The sequence below is a fragment of the Salvelinus fontinalis genome, chromosome 2 (genome assembly GCF_029448725.1).
Source record: "Salvelinus fontinalis isolate EN_2023a chromosome 2, ASM2944872v1, whole genome shotgun sequence".
Lineage (NCBI taxonomy): Eukaryota > Metazoa > Chordata > Actinopteri > Salmoniformes > Salmonidae > Salvelinus > Salvelinus fontinalis.
In genome coordinates, this window is record NC_074666.1 from 100640612 (window position 1) to 100668207 (window position 27596).

Below are 27596 nucleotides of genomic sequence, written 5' to 3' on the forward strand. Positions count from 1 at the left end.
TGAACTGAAAGTAATCCTAATCCTGGGCTGGGCTTGGCTGTGTTCCATACCTACTTTCTGCCTCCTCGATTCATAAAGCGTCTCTGCGTCAGTGTTATGATCTAGGATCAGTTTTAATCCTTAGAATCATAATGAATAAGATTACAGGGACAAGGGGACCTGATACTAGATCAGCGCTCCTACTCTATGACTCTGAATACTGGTCCTTTTAGATTACATGGACAGGGGGACCTGATCCTAGACCAGCTCTATGACTGAATACTGGTCCTTTTAGATTACATGGACAGGGGGGACCTGATCCTAGACCAGCTCTATGACTGAATATTGGTTATTTTAGATTACATGGACAGGGAGGACCTGATCCTAGACCAGCTATATGACTCTGAATACTGGTCCTTTTAGATTACATGGACAGGGGGGACCTGATCCTACATCAGCTCTATGACTCTGAATACTGGTTCTTTTAGATTACATGGACAGGGGGGACCTGATCCTAGACCAGCTCTATGACTGAATACTGGTCCTTTTAGATTACATGGACAGGGGGGACCTGATCCTACATCAGCTCTATGACTCTGAATACTAGTTCTTTTAGATTACATGGACAGGGGGGACCTGATCCTAGACCAGCTCTATGACTGAATACTGGTCCTTTTAGATTACATGGACAGGGGGGACCTGATCCTACATCAGCTCTATGACTCTGAATACTGGTTCTTTTACATTACTTCTGACCAATATTAAGAAATTGACTGTATAATAATGAAATTATTTTAAACGATGCACGAAAAAGGTCATCCCGTGATGCGACCCACCCTTGCCAGAGAAACAACCCAGATGTGGGTCCCCACAGTTAGGAACCACTGGTATAGACAGACCACTGGTATAGATATACCACTGGTATAGACAGACCACTGGTATAGACAGACCACTGGTATAGACAGACCACTGGTATATATATACCACTGGTATAGACAGACCACTGGTATAGACAGACCACTGGTATATATATACCACTGGTATAGACAGACCACTGGTACAGACAGACCACTGGCATAGACAGACCACTGGTATAGACAGACCACTGGTATAGAAAGAACACTGGTATATATATACCACTGGTATAGACAGACCACTGGTATAGACAGACCACTGGTATGGACAAACCACTGGTACAGACAGACCACTGGTATAGACAGACCACTGGTATAGACAGACCACTGGTATATATATACCACTGGTATAGACAGACCACTGGTATAGACAGACCACTGGTAGATATATATCACTGGTATAGACAGACCACTGGTATATATATACCACTGGTATAGACAGACCACTGGTATAGACAGACCACTGGTATATATATACCACTGGTATAGACAGACCGCTGGTATAGACAGACCACTGGTATAAACAGGCCACTGGTATAAACAGGCCACTGGTATAAACAGGCCACTGGTATAGACAAACCACTGGTATAGACAGGCCACTGGTTTAGACAGACCACTGGTATAGACAAACCACTGGTATAAACAGGCCACTGGTATAGACAGACCACTGGTAAAGACAGACCACTGGTATAGACAGACCACTGGTATAGACAAACCACTGGTATGGACAGAACACTAATATAAACAGACAACTAGTATAGACAGACCACTGGTTTAGACAGACCACTAGTGTAGACAGACCACTGGTATAGACAGACCACTAGTGTAGACAGACCACTGGTATAGACAGACTACTGGTACAGACAGACCACTGGTATAGAGAAACCACTGGTATAGACAGAACCACTGGTATAGACAGACCACTGGTATAGACAGACCACTAGTATAGACAGACTACTGGTATAGACAGAACCACTGGTATAGACAGACCACTGGTATAGACAGACCACTGGTATAAAGAGATTACTGGTATAGACAGACCACTGGTATAAACAGGCCACTGGTATAGACAGACCACTGGTATAGACAGACCACTCGTATAGACATACCACTAGTATAGATATACCACTGGTATAGACAGACCACTGGTATAGACAGACCACTGGTATAGACAGACCACTGGTACAGACCAACCACGGGTATAGAAATACCACTAGTATAGACAGACCACTGGTATAGACAAACCACTGGTATAGACAGACCACTGGTATAGACAGACCACTGGTACAGACCGACCACTGGTATAGAAATACCACTAGTATAGACAGACCACTGGTATAGACAGACCACTGGTATAGACAGACCACTGGTATAGACAGACCACTGGTATAGACAATACCACTGGTATAGACAGACTACTGGTACACAGACCACTGGTATAGATATACCACTAGTATAGTGATAGAAGAATTTGTATTTTTAAGATAATGACTAAAGTATTCCACCCTGAAACTGTATAACTGTGTGAAATGTGTTAGAATCGTAAGAATATAATCAGATGATGTGTGTAGCTTGGATAGAATTATAACCAGGGCATTGTATTCTTTTGTAACTATGCAAGCAGGGTGCAACTGTGAGACGAGATAACTATGTATGGGGGTAGTGGGAAAAATACTGCCTGCCTGAGCAGGGAGTAGCCTATGAATAGAAAAATCCAGGTAAAACTGGGCTTTAAAATGACAGCACACCTGTTTAGTTAGATACCTGATCACTGTGTTGTGGTTTTCCCTTAGTGACCCTCCTTCTCATCCACGTTTTCCCCTGACCAGCCTGTGTGTGTGTGTGTGTGTGTGTGTGTGTGTGTGTGTGTGTGTGTGTGTGTGTGTGTGTGTGTGTGTGTGTGTGTGTGTGTGTGTGTGTGTGTGTGTGTGTGTGTGTGTGTGTGTGTGTGTGTGTGTGTGTGTGTGTGTGTGTGTGTGTAAAAAGACTTGCTCTGCACTAGGGGGGCAAACGCTCTCTGAATAAAGGATTGATCTATTGCAGGCTGTGACTTTTTTAGAAATTCTCGTGACAATTTGGTCCTTCGAGCCGGATCTCAATACCTGTTGCTGTCGTTTCAGGGGACACTGATACCGTGCACGGGCGGATGAAATATGAGATATGAGAGACGAGATAACTCTGTATGGGGGTAGTGGGAAAAATACTGCCTGCCTGAGCAGGGAGTAGCCTATGATAAGAAACATCCAGGTAAAACTGGGCTTTAAAATGACAGCACACCTGTTTAGTTAGATACCTGATCACTGTGTTGTGGTTTTCCCTTAGTGACCCTCCTTCTCATCCACGTTTTCCCCTGACCAGCCTGTGTCTCTCTGTGCTGTGTGCGTGTGCGTGTGCGTGTGCGTGTGTAAAAAGACTTGCTCTGCACTAGGGGGGCAAGCGCTCTCTGAATAAAGGATTGATCTATTGCAGGCTGAGACTTTTTTAGAAATTCTCGTGACAATTTGGTCCTTCGAGCCGGATCTCAATACCTGTTGCTGTCGTTTCAGGGGACACTGATACCGTGCACGGGCGGATGAAATATCCGTAGATAAAAGACCTGGCCCCATTCTGAGGGTTCTTTACAGGCCGGTGGCGCACTGAAACGATAGAAACGGTGGCGAGATCCAACCAACATTTGAATCTCAGCTGCAAGGATAAGGTCAGTAATCTTTATTCATTAGTTTGGGGGTTAAGTTTAAAAACTCGCTTAAAATTTTACTTTAATGGACTGAATTAAATTCCTCTAGAGCATTAGTCAAAATAGAGTGGGAAAAAGCTTGATTCTTAAAACTAACAGTATTGATTTGTATCGGGTATACCGTCCATATAATCTAATGTAGAGAAAGTTTAAATACAAAAGTATCTATGTTAGTGTTGGCGTCATTGGGTGACAGATCTCAGAACAGAGGGGACGGGTCCTTAATGACTTGTGGTAGTTAAGGCCATTACCAATATAAACTACTGTATGAGATAGTCTAGATTTGTCAAGAGTACGCAATGAGAGGTAAAACCTCTAAGGAGGTCCTGGGATTAACCGGGGACGAGAGATATATGGAGCGCTCTCTGAATAAAGGATTGATCTATTGCAGGCTGAGACTTTGTCTATTTCTTTGAACTGGAGTGTCACGTTCCTGACCTGTTTTCTGTTGTTTTGTATGTGTGTGATGGTCAGGGCGTGAGTTTTGGGTGGGCAGTCTATGTTTTCTGTTTCTATGTTGGTTTTGGGTTGCCTGGTATGGCTCTTAATTAGAGGCAGGTGTTTTGCGTTTTCCTCTAATTTAGAGTCATATTAAGGTAGGGTGTTCTCACTGTTTGTTTGTGGGTGATTGTCGTCCGTGTCTGTGTCTGCGCACCACACGGGACTGTAGCGTTTGTTCGTTCGTTTGGTATAGTCTGTACCTGTTCCTACGTGCTTCGTGTTTTATGTAAGTACTCTCGTTTAGGTCTGTCTATTTCGTTTTGTTGTTTTGTAAAATTGTCAAGTGTTCTTCGTGTGTTTAGTTTCGTCTTGGTAATAAAGTATCATTGTGTATTCACAACCCGCTGCATGTTGGTCGAATCACTACTCCTCCTCTTCGCATGAAGAGGGGGAGGAACACCGTTACATGGAGATTTACAACCTTCAGGAATTTAGACAGAGATATAAAATAGTTCAGTTAGAACACTGAGATAGACATTCTCGTAACATATAGACAAACCACTGGTATAGACAGATCACTGGTAGAGACAAACCACTTTATAGACAGATCACTGGTAGAGACAAACCACTTTATAGACAAAATGTGTGTTATAGACAAAATGAGTGAAAAGAAGGAAGCATGTACAGAAAAATTCAATTTTCAAGACATGCATCCTGTTTGCAATAAGGAACTAAAGCAATAAGGCACTAAAGTAAAACTGCAAAAAATGTGACAAAGAAATGTACTTGTCAGGGTTGTGTGCAGCGAAGTAACAGAGTCAAATGCAGGACACAGGTGTTTGAGCGAAACATAAAACGTTTACTCAAAATACAGCAAAAAAATCCACAAAGGGAAAAAACAGAACTAACAACAACCACTAACGTAATAAACAATCACCGACAAAACAGAAATGAAAGCAAGAGGGTTAAATAGGGAACATGATGGGGGAATTGAAAACAGGTGTGGATAATACAGACAAAACAAAACGAAACTGAAAAGTGGATCGATGGTGACTAGAAAGCCGGCGACGTCGACCGCCGAACACCACCGGAACAAGGAGAAGGGCCGACTTCGGCGGAAGTCGTGACAGTACTTTACGTCCTGAATACAAAGCGTTATGTTTGGGGCAAATCAACACAACACATCACTGAGTATCACTCTTCATATTTTCAAGCACGGTGGGGGCTGCATTATGTTATGGGCATGCTTGTCATCGGCAAGGATTAGTGAGTATTTTAGGATAAAAAGCACAGTCAAAATCCTAGAGGAAAACCTGATTCAGTCTGCTTTCCAACAGACACTGGGAGGCAAATTCACCATTCAGCAGGGCAATAACCTAAAACACAAGGCCAAATCTACAATGGAGTTTCTTACCAAGAAGACAGTGAATGTTCCTGAGGGGCCTAGTTACAGTGTTGACTTAAATAAATGTGTCAATACTTGAAAATGGCTGTTTGCTGTTTAGCAGTGATCAACAACCAACTTGACAGAGGTTGAATATTTTTTTCACCTTTATTTAACCAGGTAGGCCAGTTGAGAACAAGTTCTCATTTACAACTGCGGCCTGGCCAAGATAAAGCAAAGCAGTGCAACACAAACAACACGGAGTTACACGTGGAATAAACAAACGTACAGTCAATAACACAATAGAAAAGTATATATACAGTGTGTGCAAATGTAGTAAGATTAGGGAGGTAAGGCAATAAATAGGCCATAGTGGCGAAATAATTACAATTTAGCAATTAAACACTGGAGTGATAGAAGATGTGAAGATGAATGTGCAAGTAGAGGTACTGGGGTGCAAAGGAGCAAAAGGAGCAAAAAAAATAGTAACAACATGGGGATGAGGTAGTTGGGTGGGCTATTTACAGATGGGCTATGTACAGGTGCAATGATCTGTAAACTGCTCTGACAGCTGATGCTTAGAGTTAGTGAGGGAGATATAAGAATCCAGCTTCAGTGTTTTTTGCAGTTCGTTCCAGTCATTGGCAGCAGAGAACTGGAAGGAAAGGCGGACAAATGAGGAGTTGGCTTTGAGGGTGACCAGTGGAATATACCTGCTGGAGCACGTGCTACGGGTGGGTGCTGCTATGGTGACCAGTGAGCTGAGATAAGGCGGGGCTTTACCTAGCAAAGACTTATAGATGACCTGGAGCCAGTGGGTTTGGCGACGAATATGAAGCGAGGGCCAGCCAACGAGAGCATACAGGTCGCAGTGGTGGGTAGTATATGGGGCTTTGGTGACAAAACGGATGGCACTGTGATAGACTACATCCAATTTGATGAGTAGAGTGTTGGAGGCTAATTTGTAAATGACATCGTTGAAGTCAAGGATCGGTAGGATAGTCAGTTTTACGAGGGTATGTTTGGCAGCATGAGTGAAGGATGCTTTGTTGCGAAATAGGAAGCAGATTCTAGATTTAAATTTGGATTGGAGATGCTTAATGTGAGTCTGGAAGGAGAGTTTACAGTCTAACCAGACATCTAGGTATTTGTAGTTGTCCACATATTCTAAGTCAGAATAATGTGCAAATATTGTACAATCCAGGTGTTCAAAGCTCTTAGAGACTTATCCAGAAAGACTCCTTAGAATCAAAGGTGTAACAGTCCTGACCTGTTTTATGTTGTTTTTATGTGTTTATGGTCAGGGCATGTGTTTTGGGTGGGCAGTCTATGTTATCTGTTTCTATGTTGGTTTTGGGTTACCTGGTATGGCTCTTGATTAGAGGCAGGTGGTTTGCATTTTCCTCTAATCAAGAGTCATATTTAGGTAGGGCATTCTCACTGTTTGTTTGTGGGTGATTGTCTCCTGTGATGTCTTCGTTGTGTTCGATGTTATTCACTATCGGGACTGTTTGGCTGTTCGTACGTTTCGATGTAACGTTCCTGTTCGTGAGTTTACGTTTGTCTATGTAAGTTTATGTTCAGGTTCCGTTCGTTACGTTTTGTTATTTTGTAAGTTTTGAAAGTGTTTTTGTTTTGTTTAGTCGACGTCTTATTTGTAATAAAGATGGCATATTTCCCTGACTCCGCATTTTGGTCAGAAGATCCTTCTCTCCTCACCTCATCTGAGGATGAGGAAAGCGACAGAAATAACAAAAGGTGATTCTAACATGTATTGACAGGGGTGTGAATAGTTATGTAAAGGAGATATATTTATTTAATTTGCAATACATTTTCAAAAAAATCGAAAAGCATGTTTTCACTTTTTCATTATGGAGTAATTTAATACATTTTAAATTCAGGCTGTAACAAAACAACATGTGGGATACTTTGAGGAATATGAATCATTTCTGAAGGTACTGTATATATTTCTCAATGGAGGAGGCAATATTGAGTACCTTCAGAAAGTATTCACGCCCCTTGACTTTTTCTATATTTTGTTGTGTTACAGCCTGAATTTAAATAGATTAAATTGAGAGTTTTGTCACTGGCCTATACACAACACCCCAAAATGTCAAAGTGGAATTATGTTTTTAGAAATGTTTAAAAATGAATTAAAAATGAAAAGCTGAAATGTCTTGAGTCAATAAGTATTCAACCCCTTTATTATGGTAAATCTAAATATGTTCAGGAGTAAATATTTGCATAACATAACACGAACTCACCCTGTGTGCAATAACAATAACAGTAACACAACAAAATGTGGAATAAGTCAAGGGGTCTGAACACTTTCTGGGGTCTGAATACTTTCTATATATACAGTGGGGCAAAAAAGTATTTAGTCAGCCACCAATTGTGCAAGTTCTCCCACTTAAAAAGATGAGAGAGGCCTGTAATTTTCATCATAGGTACACTTCAACTATGACAGACAAAATGAGAAGAAAAAAAATCGAGAAAATCACATTGTACAATTTTTTATGAATTTATTTGCAAATTATGGTGGAAAATAAGTATTTGGTCACCTACAAACAAGCAGGATTTCTGGCTCTCACAGACCTGTAACTTTTTCTTTAAGAGGCTCCTCTGTCCTCCACTCGTTACCTGTATTAATGGCACCTGTTTGAACTTGTTATCAGTATAAAAGACACCTGTCCTCAACCTCAAACAGTCACACTCCAAACTCCACTATGGCCAAGACCAAAGAGCTGTCAAAGGACACCAGAGGGGAAAATCCACCTACATTTAGGCTATTGTTTATATGAGTAATTCACACTGTGTTGGGGTAAAAATCAGCCTACATTAGGCTATTGTTTCTGTGCATTTCTCACTGTGTTGAGGTAAAAAAAAAAAAAAAACCTACATTTAGGCAATTTTTTCTGTGTATGTCACACTGTGTTGGCCACTTAGCAGAAATGTGTTTTTCTCATCCTGAAAAAGTTTAAACGCTAAATGTTATGAAGCCAAATATATCCAAATCAGATTTTAGAAAAACACTTTGTGGTACTGTTAGATCAGATTTTAGAAAAACACTTTATGGTACTGTTAGATCAGATTTTAGAAAAACACTTTGTGGTACTGTTAGATCAGATTTTAGAAAAACACTTTGTGGTACTGTTAGATCAGATTTTAGAAAAACACTTTGTGGTACTGTTAGATCAGATTTTAGAAAAACACTTTGTGGTACTGTTAGATCAGATTTTAGAAAAACACTTTATGGTACTGTTAGATCAGATTTTAGAAAAACACTTTGTGGTACTGTTAGATCAGATTTTAGAAAAACACTTTGTGGTACTGTTAGATCAGATTTTAGAAAAACACTTTGTGGTACTGTTAGATCAGATTTTAGAAAAACACTTTGTGGTACTGTTAGATCAGATTTTGAGATATCAGCTGATGTACGAAGGACTATATGAATTTGATTTGAATGTTAAAATACACATAAACTACCTGTTTATGACTGGTGCAATGGTATCCCACCGGTCTGATAGGCCTATTCATTGGGCTAGTCCAAAAGCTACAATTTGGTTGTCGGGATAAAGTTCTGTGTCAATGTATCCATAAGTATACACTAGCGACTGACTGTTCTAACTTTACAAAAGGGGCAGTTCACTTCGAATAATGTGGGAAAGTGCTCACTCAGACATTTCACTCGTAGGTGTGTCTGCAATAAGCGCAGTAACATGTTTTAACACGTATTCCCTTTGATGTGTTTTGTGTTGCACATATTTACCTGAGTTACAACACTTTCTGAACCAATAGAAACTGTGAAGAGAGAAAACAACGTTGGAGAAAAATACCTCAATGCGAATCTGTGTTAAAACTGATGTACAGGACACTAGTCTATCTACAGTACACCGCCTGGACAGGACACTAGTCTATCTACAGTACACCGCCTGGACAGGACACTAGTCTATCTACAGTACACCGCCTGGACAGGACACTAGTCTATCTAGAGTACACCGCCTGGACAGGACACTAGTCTATCTACAGTACACCGCCTGGACAGGACGCTAGTCTATCTACAGTACACCGCCTGGACAGGACACTAGTCTATCTACAGTACACCGCCTGGACAGGACACTAGTCTATCTACAGTACGCCGCCTGGACAGGACACTAGTCTATCTACAGTACACCGCCTGGACAGGACACTAGTCTATCTACAGTACACCGCCTGGACAGGACACTAGTCTATCTACAGTACACCGCCTGGACAGGACACTAGTCTATCTACAGTACACCGCCTGGACAGGACACTAGTCTATCTACAGTACACCGCCTGGACAGGACACTAGTCTATCTACAGTACACCGCCTGGACAGGACGCTAGTCTATCTACAGTACACCGCCTGGACAGGACACTAGTCTATCTACAGTACACCGCCTGGACAGGACGCTAGTCTATCTACAGTACACCGCCTGGACAGGACACTAGTCTATCTACAGTACACCGCCTGGACAGGACGCTAGTCTATCTACAGTACACCGCCTGGACAGGACACTAGTCTATCTACAGTACACCGCCTGGACAGGACGCTAGTCTATCTACAGTACACCGCCTGGACAGGACACTAGTCTATCTACAGTACACCGCCTGGACAGGACACTAGTCTATCTACAGTACACCGCCTGGACAGGACACTAGTCTATCTACAGTACACCGCCTGGACAGAACGCTAGTCTATCTATAGTACACCGCCTGGACAGGACACTAGTCTATCTACAGTACACCGCCTGGACAGGACACTAGTCTATCTCCTGTTTCTGTAGTGAGACAGCTTAATGTACAGTACTATCTACAGTACACCGCCTGGACAGAACGCTAGTCTATCTACAGTACACCGCCTGGACAGGACGCTAGTATATCTACAGTACACCGCCTGGACAGGACACTAGTCTATCTACAGTACACCGCCTGGACAGGACACTAGTCTATCTCCTGTTTCTGTAGTGAGACAGCTTGATGTACAGTACACACCGCCTGGACAGGACGCTAGTCTATCTACAGTACACCGCCTGGACAGGACACTAGTCTATCTACAGTACACCGCCTGGACAGTACACTAGTCTATCTACAGTACACCGCCTGGACAGGACACTAGTCTATCTACAGTGGTACTGTTAGATCAGATTTTAGAAAAACACTTTGTGTAGATAGACTAGCGTCCTGTCCAGGCGGTGTACTGCAGATGGACTAGTGTCCTGTCCAGGCGGTGTCCTGTACATCAGTTTTAATACAGTACACCGCCTGGACAGGACGCTAGTCTATCTACAGTACACCGCCTGGACAGGACGCTAGTCTATCTACAGTACACCGCCTGGACAGGACGCTAGTCTATCTACAGTACACCGCCTGGACAGGACACTAGTCTATCTACAGTACACCGCCTGGACAGGACACTAGTCTATCTACAGTACACCGCCTGGACAGGACACTAGTCTATCTACAGTACACCGCCTGGACAGGACACTAGTCTATCTACAGTACACCGCCTGGACAGGACACTAGTCTATCTACAGTACATCGCCTGGACAGGACGCTAGTCTATCTACAGTACACCGCCTGGACAGGACACTAGTCTATCTACAGTACACCGCCTGGACAGGACGCTAGTCTATCTCCTGTTTCTGTAGTGAGACAGCTTAATGTACAGTACACACACTGGACAGGACACTAGTCTATCTCCTGTTTCTGTAGTGAGACAGCTTAATGTACAGTACACCCACTGGACAGGACACTAGTCTATCTGCTGTTTCTGTAGTGAGACAGCTTGATGTACAGTACACCCACTGGACAGGACGCTAGTCTATCTCCTGTTTCTGTAGTGAGACAGCTTAATGTACAGTACACCCCCTGGACAGGACACTAGTCTATCTCCTGTTTCTGTAGTGAGACAGCTTGATGTACAGGAAACCCCCTGAACAGGACACTAGTCTATCTCCTGTTTCTGTAGTGAGACAGCTTGATGTACAGTACACTCCCTGGACAGGACACTAGTCTATCTCCTGTTCCTGTAGTGAGACAGCTTGATGTACAGTACACTCCCTGGACAGGACACTAGTCTATCTCCTGTTTCTGTAGTGAGACAGCTTGATGTACAGTACACCCACTGGACAGGACACTAGTCTATCTCCTGTTTCTGTAGTGAGACAGCTTGATGTACAGGACACCCCCTGAACAGGACACTAGTCTATCTCCTGTTTCTGTAGTGAGACAGCTTGATGTACAGACCACTCCCTGGACAGGACACTAGTCTATCTCCTGTTTCTGTAGTGAGACAGTTTGATGTACAGACCACTCCCTGGACAGGACACTAGTCTATCTCCTGTTCCTGTAGTGAGACAGCTTGATGTACAGTACACCCACTGGACAGGACACTAGTCTATCTCCTGTTCCTGTAGTGAGACAGCTTGATGTACAGTACACCCACTGGACAGGACACTAGTCTATCTCCTGTTTCTGTAGTGAGACAGCTTGATGTACAGTACACCCACTGGACAGGACACTAGTCTATCTCCTGTTTCTGTAGTGAGACAGCTTGATGTACAGTACACCCCCTGGACAGGACACTAGTCTATCTCCTGTTTCTGTAGTGAGACAGCTTGATGTACAGGACACTCCCTGGACAGGACACTAGTCTATCTCCTGTTTCTGTAGTGAGACAGCTTGATGTACAGTACACTCCCTGGACAGGACACTAGTCTATCTCCTGTTTCTGTAGTGAGACAGCTTGATGTACAGTACACCCACTGGACAGGACACTAGTCTATCTCCTGTTTCTGTAGTGAGACAGCTTGATGTACAGTACACCCACTGGACAGGACACTAGTCTATCTCCTGTTTATGTAGTGAGACAGCTTGATGCACAGTACACCCACTGGACAGGACACCAGTCTATCTCCTGTTCCTGTAGTGAGACAGCTTGATGTACAGTACACTCCCTGGACAGGACACTAGTCTATCTCCTGTTTCTGTAGTGAGACAGCTTGATGTACAGTACACCCACTGGACAGGACACTAGTCTATCTCCTGTTTCTGTAGTGAGACAGCTTGATGTACAGTACACCCACTGGACAGGACACAAGTCTATCTCCTGTTTCTGTAGTGAGACAGTTTGATGTACAGACCCCTCTCTGGACAGGACACTAGTCTATCTCCTGTTTCTGTAGTGAGACAGCTTCATGTACAGTACACCCCCTGGACAGGACACTAGTCTATCTCCTGTTTCTGTAGTGAGACAGCTTGATGTACAGTACACTCCCTGGACAGGACACTAGTCTATCTCCTGTTTCTGTAGTGAGACAGCTTGATGTACAGTACACCCCCTGGACAGGACACTAGTCTATCTCCTGTTTCTGTAGTGAGACAGCTTAATGTACAGTACACCCCTGTACTGTGAACAAAACAGAAAGTTATCATCAAAGAAACAAGGACAGTGATATAAGTCAAGTATATTCCTCCAGTAGGATAACTTGATAGGCTTTGCCAAATGGCACCCTACTCCCTATATAGTGCACTATGTAGCGTGAGACAGCTTGATGAACAAGTGCTATTTTGAACCAATTAAAAAATATCGGGATCGGGAGTCCCATAGGGTGGCGCACAATTGGTTAGGGGAGGGTGTAGCCAGGCGGGCTTTACTTGGCTCATCGCGCTCTAGCAACTCCTTGTGGCGGGCCGGGCGCCTGCAGGCTGACCTCGTCATCCGTTGAACAGTGTTTCCTCCGACACATTGGTGCAGCTGGCTTCCGGGTTAAGCAGGCAGGTGTTAAGAAGCCCGGTTTGGCGGGTCATGTTTCAGAGGACGCATGACTCGACCTCCGCCTCCCGAGCCCGATGAGACAAGATCGAAATTGGGGAGAAAAGAAGGGGGTAAAATACAAAAGAAAGAAACAAAATGTATATTGGTTTGCATGCCAGATAGATCCACTTCTGGTAGTGTGGACTGTGAGAGGGGGGGAATAACAGAAGCCACTGTCTCCCTCAAGAGGATTTACATAGCAAATGACACCTCGATCGCTGGAGCGTTACAAGAGCAGGGGCTGCAGGGTTTAGTTCCATACCAGCACTAAGACACCTAGTTCAGCAAGCCAACTAATCATCAAGACCCTGATTAGGTGATTAGAAAAACGTTCTATTGCTTGCCTCACATGTTCTATATAGAACCCCACATTTCAAGAAAAAGGTTATTGGGGTTCTAAATAGAACATGTAGGGGTGCTGTATAAGTAAGGGATAGAACCCTTTTTGGTTCTATATTGATTTAGATTTTTCTTAGAGTGTATGTTAGTGCTTTGCTGGAACAAAATCCTGCCCTGCACAGACTGTACTAGGATGTGTAGAGACAGACTGTACTAGGATGTGTAGAGACAGACTGTACTAGGATGTGTAGAGACAGACTGTACTAGGATGTGTAGAGACAGACTGTACTAGGATGTGTAGAGACAGACTATACTAGGATGTGTAGAGACAGACTGTACTAGGATGTGTAGAGACAGACTGTACTAGGATGTGTAGAGACAGACTGTACTAGGATGTGTAGAGACAGTCTGTACTAGGATGTGTAGAGACAGTCTGTACTAGGATGTGTAGAGACAGACTGTACTAGGATGTGTAGAGACAGACTGTACTAGGATGTGTAGAGACAGACTGTACTAGGATGTGTAGAGATAGACTGTACTAGGATGTGTAGAGACAGACTGTACTAGGATGTGTAGAGATAGACTGTACTAGGATGTGTAGAGACAGACTGTACTAGGATGTGTAGAGACAGTCTGTACTAGGATGTGTAGAGACAGACTGTACTAGGATGTGTAGAGACAGACTGTACTAGGATGTGTAGAGACAGACTGTACTAGGATGTGTAGAGACAGACTGTACTAGGATGTGTAGAGACAGACTGTACTAGGATGTGTAGAGACAGACTGTACTAGGATGTGTAGAGACAGACTGTACTAGGATGTGTAGAGACAGACTGTACTAGGATGTGTAGAGACAGACTGTACTAGTATTTCTGGAGCCAGGCCTTGTTAGGGAGGATGTAGACATTGAATTGATGCAAAAAACAACATATTTATTTACCTTCGTAAAAATATACAGAAGAATTAGGTTTTATTTATAGGTTATTAAATTCGATTCACCATTGTGAGACCACTTTAGCATGCTTCATTATAGCTCTCTCTCTCTCTCTCTCGCACTCTCTCTCTCTCTCGCACTCTCTCTCTCTCGCACTCTCTCTCTCTCGCTCGCACTCTCTCTCTCGCACTCTCTCTCTCTCGCTCGCACTCTCTCTCTCGCACTCTCTCTCTCGCACTCTCTCTCGCACTCTCTCTCTCGCAGTCTCTCTCTCTCTCTCTCTCTCGCACTCTCTCTCTCTCGCACTCTCTCTCTCTCTCACTCTCTCTCGCTCTCTCTCTCTCTCTCGCGCTCTCTCTCTCTCGCTCTCTCTCTCTCTCTCTCTCTCTCTCTCTCTCTCTCTGTCTCTCTCTCACTCTCTCTTCCTCTTTCTCTACAGTCAGGTAAGTTTAAATGTATTTTTTAAATGTATTTCACTATCAGAATGGTTTTGTCTGATAAATGCCTAACATCACATACAGAATTGAGAATGAATCCCCAGAATGTCAGAACAGAGGGCTAAACTGTTTATAAAGTTACAAATAAAAATAATAGCAAATAGTTTCAACTCTATAAAGGGATAAAATAAGGCTGCAGAGATAGGATGGGATGGAGTAGGGTAGGTGCAGTGGGATGGGGTAGGGTAGGGTAGGTGCAGTGGGATGGGGTAGGGTAGGGTAGGTGCAGTGGGATGGGGTAGGGTAGGTGCAGTGGGATGGGGTGGGGTAGGTGCAGTGGGATGGGGTGGGGTAGGTGCAGTGGGATGGAGTAGAGTAGATGCAGTGGGATGGGGTAGGGTAGGGTAGGTGCAGTGGGATGGGGTAGGGTAGGGTAGGTGCAGTGGGGTAGGGTAGGGTAGGTGCAGTGGGATGAGGTAGGGTAGGTGCAATGGGATGGGGTGGGGTAGAGCAAAGTAGGGTGGGGTGGGTAGGATGAGTTGGGTGGGGTCAGTGGGATGGGGTGGAGTTTTAGTCATTTAAGAGGCGGGAGCTTTCTTTTTGACCGCTCTCCTCCTAGCTGGCACTGGGTTGGAGGCGGGGTTTGGGTTGGAGGCGGGGGTGCCACCATTGGCCCGCTCAGTCTTGACCTCGTCGATGAAGGTTTCTATGGCGACAAATTTCTCTGTGAGTTCACCAAGGTGAGCCTTGAGAGAGTTGAACTCCTTGTAAAGATCATCCAGAGCCTCAGATAGGGGCTGGATCCTGAGGAGAGGAGAGGAGTAGTTCAGAGAAAGGGAGAGAGGAGAGGAGAGGAGAGGAGAGGAGAGGAGAGGAGAGGAGAGGAGAGGAGAGGAGAGGAGAGGAGAGGAGAGGAGAGGAGAGGAGAGGAGAGGAGAGGAGAGGAGAGGAGAGGAGAGGAGAGGAGTAGGTCAGAGAGAGGGAGAGGGAAAAAAGGATGGAGAGAGAAAGAGAACATTAAATATAACGTGAGCTGAGCAGTGGTAGTTATATTTCCCTTTGGCCAGAGAGATGACTCACTTCCAAACCAGAGAGAGGAAACTGTCCATTTCTCTGTGCTGTGTGGAACATTATCCACGTTCCAAATGACATCATATTCCCTATGTAGTGCACTACTTTTGACCAGGGGCCCATAGTGCACTATATAGGGAATAGGGTGCCATTAGGGTTTGGGATGAAAGACTAACTGCATTTTTAACCTCTTTCCCTGTCTAACCATAATGACACGTTCTATTTTAGCCAATCAAATTGCAGCTTTCGAGTGTTGGTTATGACATAGCCGACCACACAACGTTTGACTGTCAGTTTCAGCTATTCTCCAACAACATCATACAGACACACTGTTATTTTGCCATCTGGAAAACTAAATCAAAAGGATATTTTTTAGTTGTATCTCACATCCATCCACTCAATCACTCACACTTCACCATTGTGAGACCACTTTAGCATGCTTCATTATAGCTCTCTCTCTCTCTCTCACTCACTCTCTGTCTCTCTCTCTCTCGCTCCCTCTGTCTCTCTCACACACACTCACACCCACCCACCCACTCTCTCTCTCTCTCTCTCTCGTTCCCTCTGTCTCTCTCACACTCACACCCACCCACTGTCTCTCTCTCTCTCTCTCACTCTCTCTCTCTCTCTCTCTCTCTCTCTCTCTCTCTCGCTCCCTCTGTCTCGCTCACACACACTCTCTCACACACACACACACTCACACTCACACTCACACTCACACACTCTCACTCTTTCTATCTTCTCTCTCTCCCCCTTTCCTGTCCATCCACCCCATACCCTCTCCTCCTCTCCCCCCTCCTCCCCCTCTACCTGGCGTAGTCTGGCAGTAGTGACTGGTGGTCGTTCTGGAGCAGTGACTTCATCTGAGTGAGGATGTCAAACCTCCAGTTGTCCAGAACCTGGGTGAGGTTGGACACCCCACGCATGTTTACCTTCTCCGCTAGAAACCACAGACGGACAGACGGACAGACGGACGGACAGACAGACAGACGGACGGACAGACGGACTGACAGTTAATTAACAGAACAGTGTTTCTGTCTCTCACATTGTGATTCCATAAAAGTGAATTCATTTCACAAACAATGTTTTGTCATTTACACACAGCAGTAGAGACAGAGACTAGGTCCCCAGTGTCTCCCTATTCCCTGTGCACTCTGTATGGAATAGGGAGACATTTAGGACACGACCCGGGAAACATCAAGCTCACAGCCAGCCTTGTAGTTCCATTCGTCTGAAGTTGCCGGGCGACTCTCACGCCTCACCGCTGCCGTGGCGACGACCAGGAGCAGCAGCAGCAGCATCATGCCTTGCTTGGGTACCATGGTTACGGTCTGTCACACCCACACCTGTAAGGAGCCCAGAAGGGAGGTGGAAGAAAGTTCTGATCCCGAATGACACCCTATGTCATATACAGCCCACTATTGCAAACCAGAGCAAAATGGGCATGTATAGTACACTACTTAGGGCTCTGGTCAAAAGTAGTGCACTATGTAGGGAATAGGGTGCCATAGGGCTCTGGTCTAAAGTAGTGCCCTATGTAGGAAACAGGGTGCCATAGGGCTCTGGTCTAAAGTAGTGCACTATGTAGGAAACAGGGTGCCATAGGGCTCTGGTCTAAAGTAGTGCACTATGTAGGAAACAGGGTGCCATAGGGCTCTGGTCTAAAGTAGTGCACTATGTAGGAAACAGGGTGCCATAGGGCTCTGGTCTAAAGTAGTGCACTATGTAGGAAACAGGGTGTCATGTGGGACACAGCCATACTGATGTAAGGATATTGTTGTGATTTGAACCTACTGGTTGAGGTCAGGATGTGGAAAGGTGAAGCTGACCCAAGCTGACATCTATGGTGACCACAGACAGGTCAGAGGATGGCTTCCATAGGGCTCTGACAGGCCTTTCTGGGTTGGAGGGTTTGTCTGTTGTCCTGTACTTCATTTAATGGAGTTGGAGAATCCAGTGGGTTCTGGTAGTCTTTAATAGTTGATTCTAAGATTTGTATTTGATCATGTATATGTTATTGCTGTTTGTTCTTTGTTATAGGGCCAGAAAAGATTGGAGAAGTGGTTTACCCATACATCTCCGTTTTGGATAGATAACTGATAACTGATAACTGATAAAGATGGCGCTGAAGAACATGGCTGACGTTTTACATTCTCCCAACCAATTGTGCAATTTTGTTATTTTTTTTGCGTTTTGTGTAACTTATTTTTTAACTTATTATGTACATAATGTTGCTGCTACCGTCTCTTATGACCGAAAATAACGTCTGGACATCAGAAAAGCGATTACTCACCGCGGACTGGAAGAAACTTTTTCCTTTAATGAGTCAGACGAGAAGGATATCCTGCTTTCACTGGAACAGACCCACATCTTTTACGTGAAGAAAAGACGCCGGAAAAGTGGACCCAGATCGGGGATCGGAGGCGAGCGAGGAAACTCCCAATGCCTTCAATTCTCCTTGCTAACGGGCAATCGTTAGAAAATAACATTGATGACCTACGATTAAGATTATCCTACCAACGGGACATTAAAAACTGTAACATCTTATGTTTCACCAAGACGTGGCTGAACGAAGAAACTGACAATATAGAGCTGGCGGGATTTTCCATGCACCGGCAGAACAGAGACGCTACCTCTGGTATGACGAGGGGTGGGGTGTGTGTATTTTTGTCAATAACAGCTTGTGCGCGATGTCTAATATTAAAGAAGCGAAGCTGGCACTAAGACCGATCTCAACCAACTCTATGAGGCCATAAGCAAACAAGAATATGCTCACCCAGGAGCAGTGCTCCTAGTGGCTGAGGACTTTAATGCAGGCAAACTTAAATCAGTTTTACCCAATTTTTACCAACATGTCACATGTGCAACCAGGGGGGGAAAAAACCTAGACAACCTTTACTACACACACAGAGATACATACAAAGCTCTCCCCCGCCCTCCATTTGGCAAATCTGACCACAATTCTATCCTCCTGATTCCTGCTTACAAGCAAAAACTAAAGCAGGAAGTACCAGTGAATCGCTCAATACGGAAGTGGTCAGATGACGCAGACGCTGCACTACAGGACTGGTTTGCTAGACTGGAATATGTTCTGGGATTCATCCAATGGGATTGAGGAATACACCACCTCAGTCATCGGCTTCATCAATAAGTGCATCGATGACGTCATCCCCACAGTGACTGTACGTACATATCCCAACCAGAAGCCATGGATTACAGTCAACATCCGCATCGAGCTAAAGGCTAGAGCTGCTGCTTTCAAGGAGCGGGAGACCAATCTGGATGCTTATAAGAAATCCCACTACGCCCTCAGACGAACCATCAAACAAGCAAAGCGTCAATACAGGAATAAGATTGAATCCTACTACACCAGCTCTGACGCTCGTCGGATGTGGCAGGGCTTGAAAACTATTATGGACTACAAAGGGAAACCCAGACACGAGCTGCCCAGTGACGCGAGCCTACCAAACAAGCTAAATGTCTTTTGTGCTCGCTTCGAGGCAAGCAACACTGAAGCATGCACGAGAGCACCAGCTGTTCTGGATGACTGTGTGATAACACTATCGGTAGCCGATGTGAACAAAACCTTTAAACAGGTCAACATTCACAAAGCCGCTGGGCCAGACGGATGACCAGGACGTGCACTCAAAGCATGCGAGGACCAACTGGCAAGTGTCTTCACTGACATGTTCAACCTCTCCCTGACCGAGTCTGTAATACCCACATGTTTCAAGCAGACCACCATAGTCCCTGTGCCCAAAGAGCGAAGGTAACCTGCCTAAATGATTACCGCCCCGAAAGGCTGGTCATGGCTCACATCATCCGCATCCTCACGGACACCCTAGACCCACTCCAATTCGCATACCGCTCCAACAGATCCACAGATGACGCAATCTCAATCGCACTCCACAGCTAAGGACTCTGGGACTAAGCATCTCCCTCTGCGACTGGATCCTGGACTTCCTGACGGGCCACCCCCAGGTGGTAAGAGTAGAGCAACTACACATCTGCCACGCTGATCATTAACACTGGGGCCCCTCAGGGGTGTGTACTTAGTCCCCTCCTGTATTTCCTGTTCACCCACGACTGCGTGGCCAAACACGACTCCAACATAATCATAAAGTTGGCTGACGACACAACAGTGGTAGGCCTGATCATCGACAACGATGAGACAGCCTACAGGGAGGAGGTCAGAGAACTGGCAGTGTGGTGCCAGGACAACAACCACTCCCTCAATGTGTGCAAGACAAAGGAGCTGATTGTGGACTACAGGAAAAGGCGGGCCAAACAGGCCCCCATTAACAACGACGGGGCTGTAGTGGAGCGGTTCGAGAGCTTCAAGTTCCTTGGTGTCCACAGCACCAACGAACTATCATGGTCCAAACATACCAAGACAGTCGTGAAGAGGGCACGACAAAACCTTTTCCCCCTCAGGAGACTGAAAAGATTTGGCATGGGCCCCCAGATCCTCAAAAGGTTCTACAGCTGCACTATCAAGAGCATCCTGACTGGTTGCATCACCGCCTGGTGTTGGCAACTGCTCGGCATCTGAACGTAAGGCGTTACAGAGGGTAGTGCGAATGGCCCAGTACATCACTGGGGCCAAGCTTCCTGCCATCCAGGACCTATACAATAGGCGGTGTCAGAGGAAAGCCCATAAAATTGTCAGAGACTCCAGTCACCCAAGATATAGACTGTTTTCTCTGCTACCGCACGGCAAGCGGTACCGGAGTGCCAAGTCTAGGACCAAAAGGTTCCTCAACAGCTTCTACCCGCAAGCCATAAGATTGCTGAACAATTCATAAAAATCGCCACTGGACAATTTACATTGACACCCCCCCTCTTGTACACTGCTGCTACTCTCTGTTTGTTTATTATCTATGCATAGTCCCTTCACCGCCACCTACATGTACAGATTACCTCAACTAACCTGTTCCCCCGCACACTGACTCGGTACCGGTGACCCCTGTATATAGCCTCCACACTGACTCGGTACCGGTGACCCCTGTATATAGCCTCCACACTGACTCTGTACCGGTGCCCCCTGTATATAGCCTCCACACTGACTCGGTACCGGTACCCCCTGTATACAGCCTCCACACTGACTCGGTACCGGTACCCCCTGTATACAGCCTCCACACTGACTCGGTACCGGTACCCCCTGTATATAGCCTCCACACTGACTCGGTACCGGTACCCCCTGTATACAGCCTCCACACTGACTCTGTACCAGTGCCCCCTGTATAAAGCCTCATTATTGTTATTCTTATTGTGTTACTTTTTATTATTACTTTTTTTTTAGCCTACTTGGTAAATATTTTCTTCTTCTTGAACTGCACTGTTGATTAAGGGCTTGTAATTAAGCATTTCACCGTAAAGTCTACACTTGTTGTATTTGGCGCATGTGGCAAATAAAGTTTGATTTGATAACTCTTCGTGTTGTTGTTTGTTTAGTGTTTTCCAATTTTCTCAGAAGTGGTTACATTCTATGGATTCTTCAAATACATTGAGTTGATTTCTGACATGATGTTTTTGATTTTTCTGTAGTGCATTTCTGTGTTGTTTTAGTGACTCACCGTAGTGAAGGCGTAGGCTGAGGTTTTCTGAGGTTTTCTGAGCCTACAGAGAGATTCTCTCTCTCTCTCTGAACGTGCATGCCTCAGCTTCACTCTTCGTCTGTCTGTCTGTCTGTCTGTCTGTCTGTCTGTCTGTCTGTCTGTCTGTCTGTCTGTCTGTCTCTCTCTCTCTCTCTCTCTGAACGTGCATGCCTCAGCTTCAATCTTCATCTCAGTCTCTCTCCCCCTCTCTCTTTTTCTTTCTTTCTTTCTCTCTCTCTCTCTCTCTCTCTCTCTCTCTCTCTCTCTCTCTCTTCCTCTCTCTCTCTCTCTGTCTCTCTCTCTCTCTCTCTTCCTCTTCCTCTTCCTCTTCCTCTTCCTCTTCCTCTTCCTCTTCCTCTCTCTCTCTCTCTGTCTCTCTCTCTCTCTCTCTCTCTCTCTCTTCCTCTCTCTCTCTCTCTGTCTCTCTCTCTCTTCCCCTCTCTCTCTCTCTCTCTCTCCCCCTCTCTCTTTCTCTAGCTCTTCTCTTTCTCTCTGTATGTGCATGCCTCAGCTTCTCTTTCTCTCTCTCTCTCCCCCTCTCTCTTTCTCTAGCTCTTCTCTTTCTCTCTGTATGTGCATGCCTCAGCTTCTCTCTCTCTCACTCTCTTTGTGTGCCTCTATGCTTCAGGTCCTCTCTCTCTCTTCCCCCCCTCTCTCCCTCTCTCTGTGTGCCTCTATGCTTCAGGTCCTCTCTTTCTCTCCCCCCCCCCTCTCTCTCCCTCTCTCTGTGTGCCTCTATGCTTCAGTTCCTCTCTTTCTTGTCATTCCTATCGCTCACTCTGTGCATGTCCGTGCAGATTCCCTTATCTTCATTAACACAATCATATTTGCGTTTTTAGTTCTGTGATACATTCCACTGAGGTTAAATGTGAACGTGTTCCAACTGGTACCCTGCTCCCTATAGTGAAGGGCCCTGGTCATGGTACCCTGCTCCCTATAGTGAAGGGCCCTGGTCATGGTACCCTGCTCCCTATAGTGAAGGGCCCTGGTCATGGTACCCTGCTCCCTATAGTGAAGGGTCCTGGTCATGATACCCTGCTCCCTATAGTGAAGGGTCCTGGTCATGGTACCCTGCTCCCTATAGTGAAGGGCCCTGGTCATGGTACCCTGCTCCCTATAGTGAAGGGCCCTGGTCATGTTACCCTGCTCCCTATAGTGAAGGGTCCTGGTCATGGTACCCTGCTCCCTATAGTGAAGGGCCCTGGTCATGGTACCCTGCTCCCTATAGTGAAGGGTCCTGGTCATGGTACCCTGCTCCCTATAGTGAAGGGCCCTGGTCATGGTACCCTGCTCCCTATAGTGAAGGGCCCTGGTCATGGTACCCTGCTCCCTATAGTGAAGGGTCCTGGTCATGGTACCCTGCTCCCTATAGTGAAGGGCCCTGGTTACCCTGCTCCCTATAGTGAAGGGCCCTGGCCCTGGTTACCCAGCTCCCTATAGTGAAGGGCCCTGGTCATGGTACCCTGCTCCCTATAGTGAAGGGTCCTGGTCATGGTACCCTGCTCCCTATAGTGAAGGGTCCTGGTCATGGTACCCTGCTCCCTATAGTGAAGGGCCCTGGTCATGGTACCCTGCTCCCTATAGTGAAGGGCCCTGGTCATGGTACCCTGCTCCCTATAGTGAAGGGCCCTGGCCCTGGTTACACTGCTCCCTATAGTGAAGGGCCCTGGCCCTGGTTACCCTGCTCCCTATAGTGAAGGGCCCTGGTTACCCTGCTCCCTATAGTGAAGGACCCTGGTCACGGTAAAGTAACTCCATTGGAGACAGAGGCTTCATTCTAACCTTTCAGCAGGCAACATAACATATTCCTCACCTTGTGTCTCAACATTTAAACTTGCATGCATACAGTCTGTGAAGCAATTACTGTGAACGTTTTCATGCATACAGTCTGTGAAGCAATTACTGTGAACGTTTTCATGCATACAGTCTGTGAAGAAGTTACTGTGAACATTTTCATGCATACAGTCTGTGAAGCAGTTACTATGAACGTTTTCATGCATACAGTCTGTGAAGAAGTTACTGTGAACATTTTCATGCATACAGTCTGTGAAGCAGTTACTGTGAATGTTTTCATGCATACAGTCTGTGAAACAGTTACTGTGAACGTTTTCATGCATACAGTCTGTGAAGCAGTTACTGTGAACGTTTTCATGCATACAGTCTGTGAAGCAGTTACTGTGAATGTTTTCATGCATACAGTCTGTGAAGCAGTTACTGTGAATGTTTTCATGCATACAGTCTGTGAAGCAATTACTGTGAACGTTTTCATGCATACAGTCTGTGAAGAAGTTACTGTGAACATTTTCATGCATACAGTCTGTGAAGCAGTTACTATGAACGTTTTCATGCATACAGTCTGTGAAGAAGTTACTGTGAACATTTTCATGCATACAGTCTGTGAAGCAGTTACTGTGAATGTTTTCATGCCTACAGTCTGTGAAACAGTTACTGTGAACGTTTTCATGCATACAGTCTGTGAAGCAGTTACTGTGAACGTTTTCATGCATACAGTCTGTGAAGCAGTTACTGTGAATGTTTTCATGCATACAGTCTGTGAAGCAGTTACTGTGAATGTTTTCATGCATACAGTCTGTGAAGCAGTTACTGTGAACGTTTTCATGCATACAGTCTGGGAAGCAGTTACTGTGAATGTTTTCATGCATGCAGTCTGTGAAGCAGTTACTGTGAACCTTTTCATGCATACAGTCTGTGAAGCAGTTACTGTGAACCTTTTCATGCATACAGTCTGTGAAGCAGTTACTGTGAACATTTTCATGCATACAGTCTGTGAAGCAGTTACAGTGAACGTTTTCATGCATACAGTCTGTGAAGCAGTTACTGTGAACGTTTTCATGCATACAGTCTGTGAAGCAGTTACTGTGAACGTTTTCAGGGCCAGTTTCCCGGACACAGATTAAGTGCTGGACTAAAGTGTATGCTCAATACACTTAATTGAAAGGGACTAGGACTAATCTGTGTCCGGGAAACCAGCCCATGGTGTTCATCATTGTCTCCAGTCTCTTACTCAAAAATATGCCAAAAAATGTGTCAATCAATCAATGATGTTTTCTAAAGCCCAGTATGTGTTTTCCAGTTACCCAGCCAAGACCTCTTAGAGCAAGCAGAGAACTAGTCACCTGATGTACGTACCTGGTTGATGAAGACAGTGTTTTCCCTGTATCTCAACTCTTACTGCTTCTTCACCCGGCCTCAGTCTCAACTCCTACTGAGTCTGTCACCACTGCAGCACATAGGATAGCTCTCTGACTGCTGTGGACTTCATTATATAAACAGAGAGCACACACCCTCTACACACACAAACACACAGAGAGAGAAAGAGAGAGAGACTCCTTGGCGGTGCCGTGTGGGGAGTGTGGTTTGGATTATTCCTGCCCTCAGGTCCACTGTGTTCTGAATGTGGGATATTCTGTTCCAACTGTGTTCATCTCTCTCTCTTTCACACTCAGTTCTGTCATGTCATGTCCTGACCTGAGTTATCTGTTTTCTTTATATTTTGGTTAGGTCAGGGTGTGACCAGGTTGGGACCGTTAGTTTTGAATTGTCTAGGGTTTTTGAATGTCAAGGGTTGTTGTAGGTCTAGGTGATTTATATGTCTATGGTGGCCTGATATGGTTCCCAATCAGAGGCAGCTGTTTATCGTTGTCTCTGATTGGGGATCATATTTAGGTAGGCATTTTCCCTTTGGTGTTTTTTTACTGTAATATCTTACTGAATGGAATAGCATATTTACTGTAATACCTTACTGAATGGAATAACATGTATTTACTGTAATATCTTACTGAATGGAATAGCATGTATTTACTGTAATATCTTACTGAATGGAATAACATATATTTACTGTAATATCTTACTGAATGGAATGACATGTATTTACTGAAATATCTTACAGAATGGAATAACATTATTTACTGTAATAAATTACTGAATGGAATGACATGTATTTACTGAAATATCCTACTGAATAGAATAACATGTATTTACTGTATGGAAAAACATGTATTTACTGTAATACCTTACTGTATGGAATAACATGTATTTACTGAATGGAATTACATGTATTTACTGTAATACCTTACTGAACGGAATAACATATATTTACTGAAATACCTTCTGAATGAAATAACATGTATTTACTGTAATACCTTACTGAACAGAATAACATATATTTACTGTAATACCTTACTGAATGGAATAACATGTATTTACTGTAATTCCTTACTGAATGGAATAACATGTATTTACTGTAATACCTTACTGAATGGAATAACATGTATTTACTGTAATACCTTACTGAATGGAATAACATGTATTTACTGTAATACCTTACTGAATGGAATAACATGTATTTACTGTAATACCTTACTGAATGGAATAACATGTATTTAGTGTAAGGAAGGAAGTGCTCACACACCTGTTGTTTTCATACACCCTATCCAGAGTGGAAAAGCCTCAACAAATTCTCCCTTTAAGTAGTATAGATGTAGGCCTCTTACTGTGAGTGACCTGTCAATATTATAGCTGTAGAACTGTTGTTACTGTGAGGGACCTGTCAATAGTATAGATGTAGAACTGTTGTTACTGTGAGGGACCTGTCAATAGTATAGATGTAGAACTGTTGTTACTGTGAGGGACCTGTCAATAATATAGATGTAGAACTGTTGTTACTGTGAGTGACCTGTCAATAATATAGCTGTAGAACTGTTGTTACTGTGAGGGACCTGTCAATAGTATAGATGTAAGCCTGTTGTTACTGTGAGGGACCTGTCAATAGTATAGATGTAAGCCTATTGTTACTGTGAGTGACCTGTCAATAGTATAGATGTAGAACTGTTGTTACTGTGAGTGACCTGTCAATAATATAGCTGTAGAACTGTTGTTACTGTGAGTGACCTGTCAATAATATAGATGTAAGCCTGTTGTTACTGTGAGGGACCTGTCAATAGTAAAGATGTTGGCCTGTTGTTACTGTGAGGGACTTGTCAATAGTATACAGTGGCAAGAAAAAGTATGTGAACCCTTTGGAAATACCTGTATTTCTGCATAAATTGGTCATAAAATGTTATCCGATCTTCATCACAACAATAGACAAACAGTCTGCTTAAACTAATAACACACAAACAATTATACGTTTTCATGTCTTTATTGAACACACTGTGTAAACATTCACAGTGCAGGGTGGAAAAAGTATATGAACCCTTGGATTTAATAACTGGTTGACCCTCCTTTCACAGATATAACCTCAACCAAACGTTTTCTGTAGTTGCGGATCAGACCTGCACAATGGTCAGGAGGAATTTTGGACCATTCCTCTTTACAAAACTGTTTCAGATCAGCAATATTCTTGGGATGTCTGGTGTGAACTGCTCTCTTGAGGTCATGCCACAGCATCTCAATCGGGTTGAGGTCAGGACTCTGACTGGGCCACTCCAGAAGGTGTATTTTCTTCTGTTGAAGCCATTCTGTTGTTGATTTACTTCTGTGTTTTGGGTCGTTGTTCTGTTTCATCACCCAACTTCTGTGGAGCTTCAATTGGTGGACAGATTGCCTAACATTCTCCTGCAAAATGTCTTGATAAATTGGGAATGTATTTTTCCGTCGATGTTAGCAAGCTGTCCAGGCCCTGAGGCAACAAAGCAGTTCCAAACCATGATGCTCCCTACACCATACATTACAGTTGGGATGAGGTTTTGATGTTGGTGTGCTGTGCCTTTTTTCTCCACACATAGTGTTGTCTGTTCTTTCCTTCCAAACAACTCAACCTTAGTTTCATCTGTCCACAGAATATTTTGGTTCACTTTTGCGAACTTCAGATGTGCAGCAATGTTTTTTTGAACAGCAGTGGCTTCTTCCGTGGTGTCCTCCCATGAACACCATTCTTGTTTAGTGTTTTATGTATCATAGA

At 44.5% G+C, this 27596-nt stretch overlaps 2 protein-coding genes across 2 annotated transcripts in view; one reads left to right on the top strand and one right to left on the bottom strand.

The window, feature by feature from the left end:
• Positions 1 to 14935: 14935 nt before the first annotated feature.
• si:ch211-76l23.4 (uncharacterized) lies at positions 14936 to 24953 on the bottom strand. Its single transcript, XM_055897855.1, has 4 exons — positions 24824 to 24953; positions 17284 to 17422; positions 16887 to 17016; positions 14936 to 15809 (listed from the first exon to the last, which is right to left on the bottom strand). Exons 2-4 carry the CDS (start codon positions 17396 to 17398, stop codon positions 15584 to 15586), a joined length of 471 nt encoding a protein of 156 aa, XP_055753830.1. The 5' UTR covers positions 17399 to 17422; positions 24824 to 24953; the 3' UTR covers positions 14936 to 15583.
• Positions 24954 to 25095: 142 nt separating this feature from the next.
• ift70 (intraflagellar transport 70) overlaps positions 25096 to 27596 on the top strand; it is a 52085-nt gene continuing 49584 nt past the window's right edge. Inside the window, exon 1 of the mRNA XM_055897885.1 lies at positions 25096 to 25190. The gene's annotated coding sequence lies outside the window, so the exon portion shown is untranslated. The remainder of the gene's footprint in view (positions 25191 to 27596) is intronic.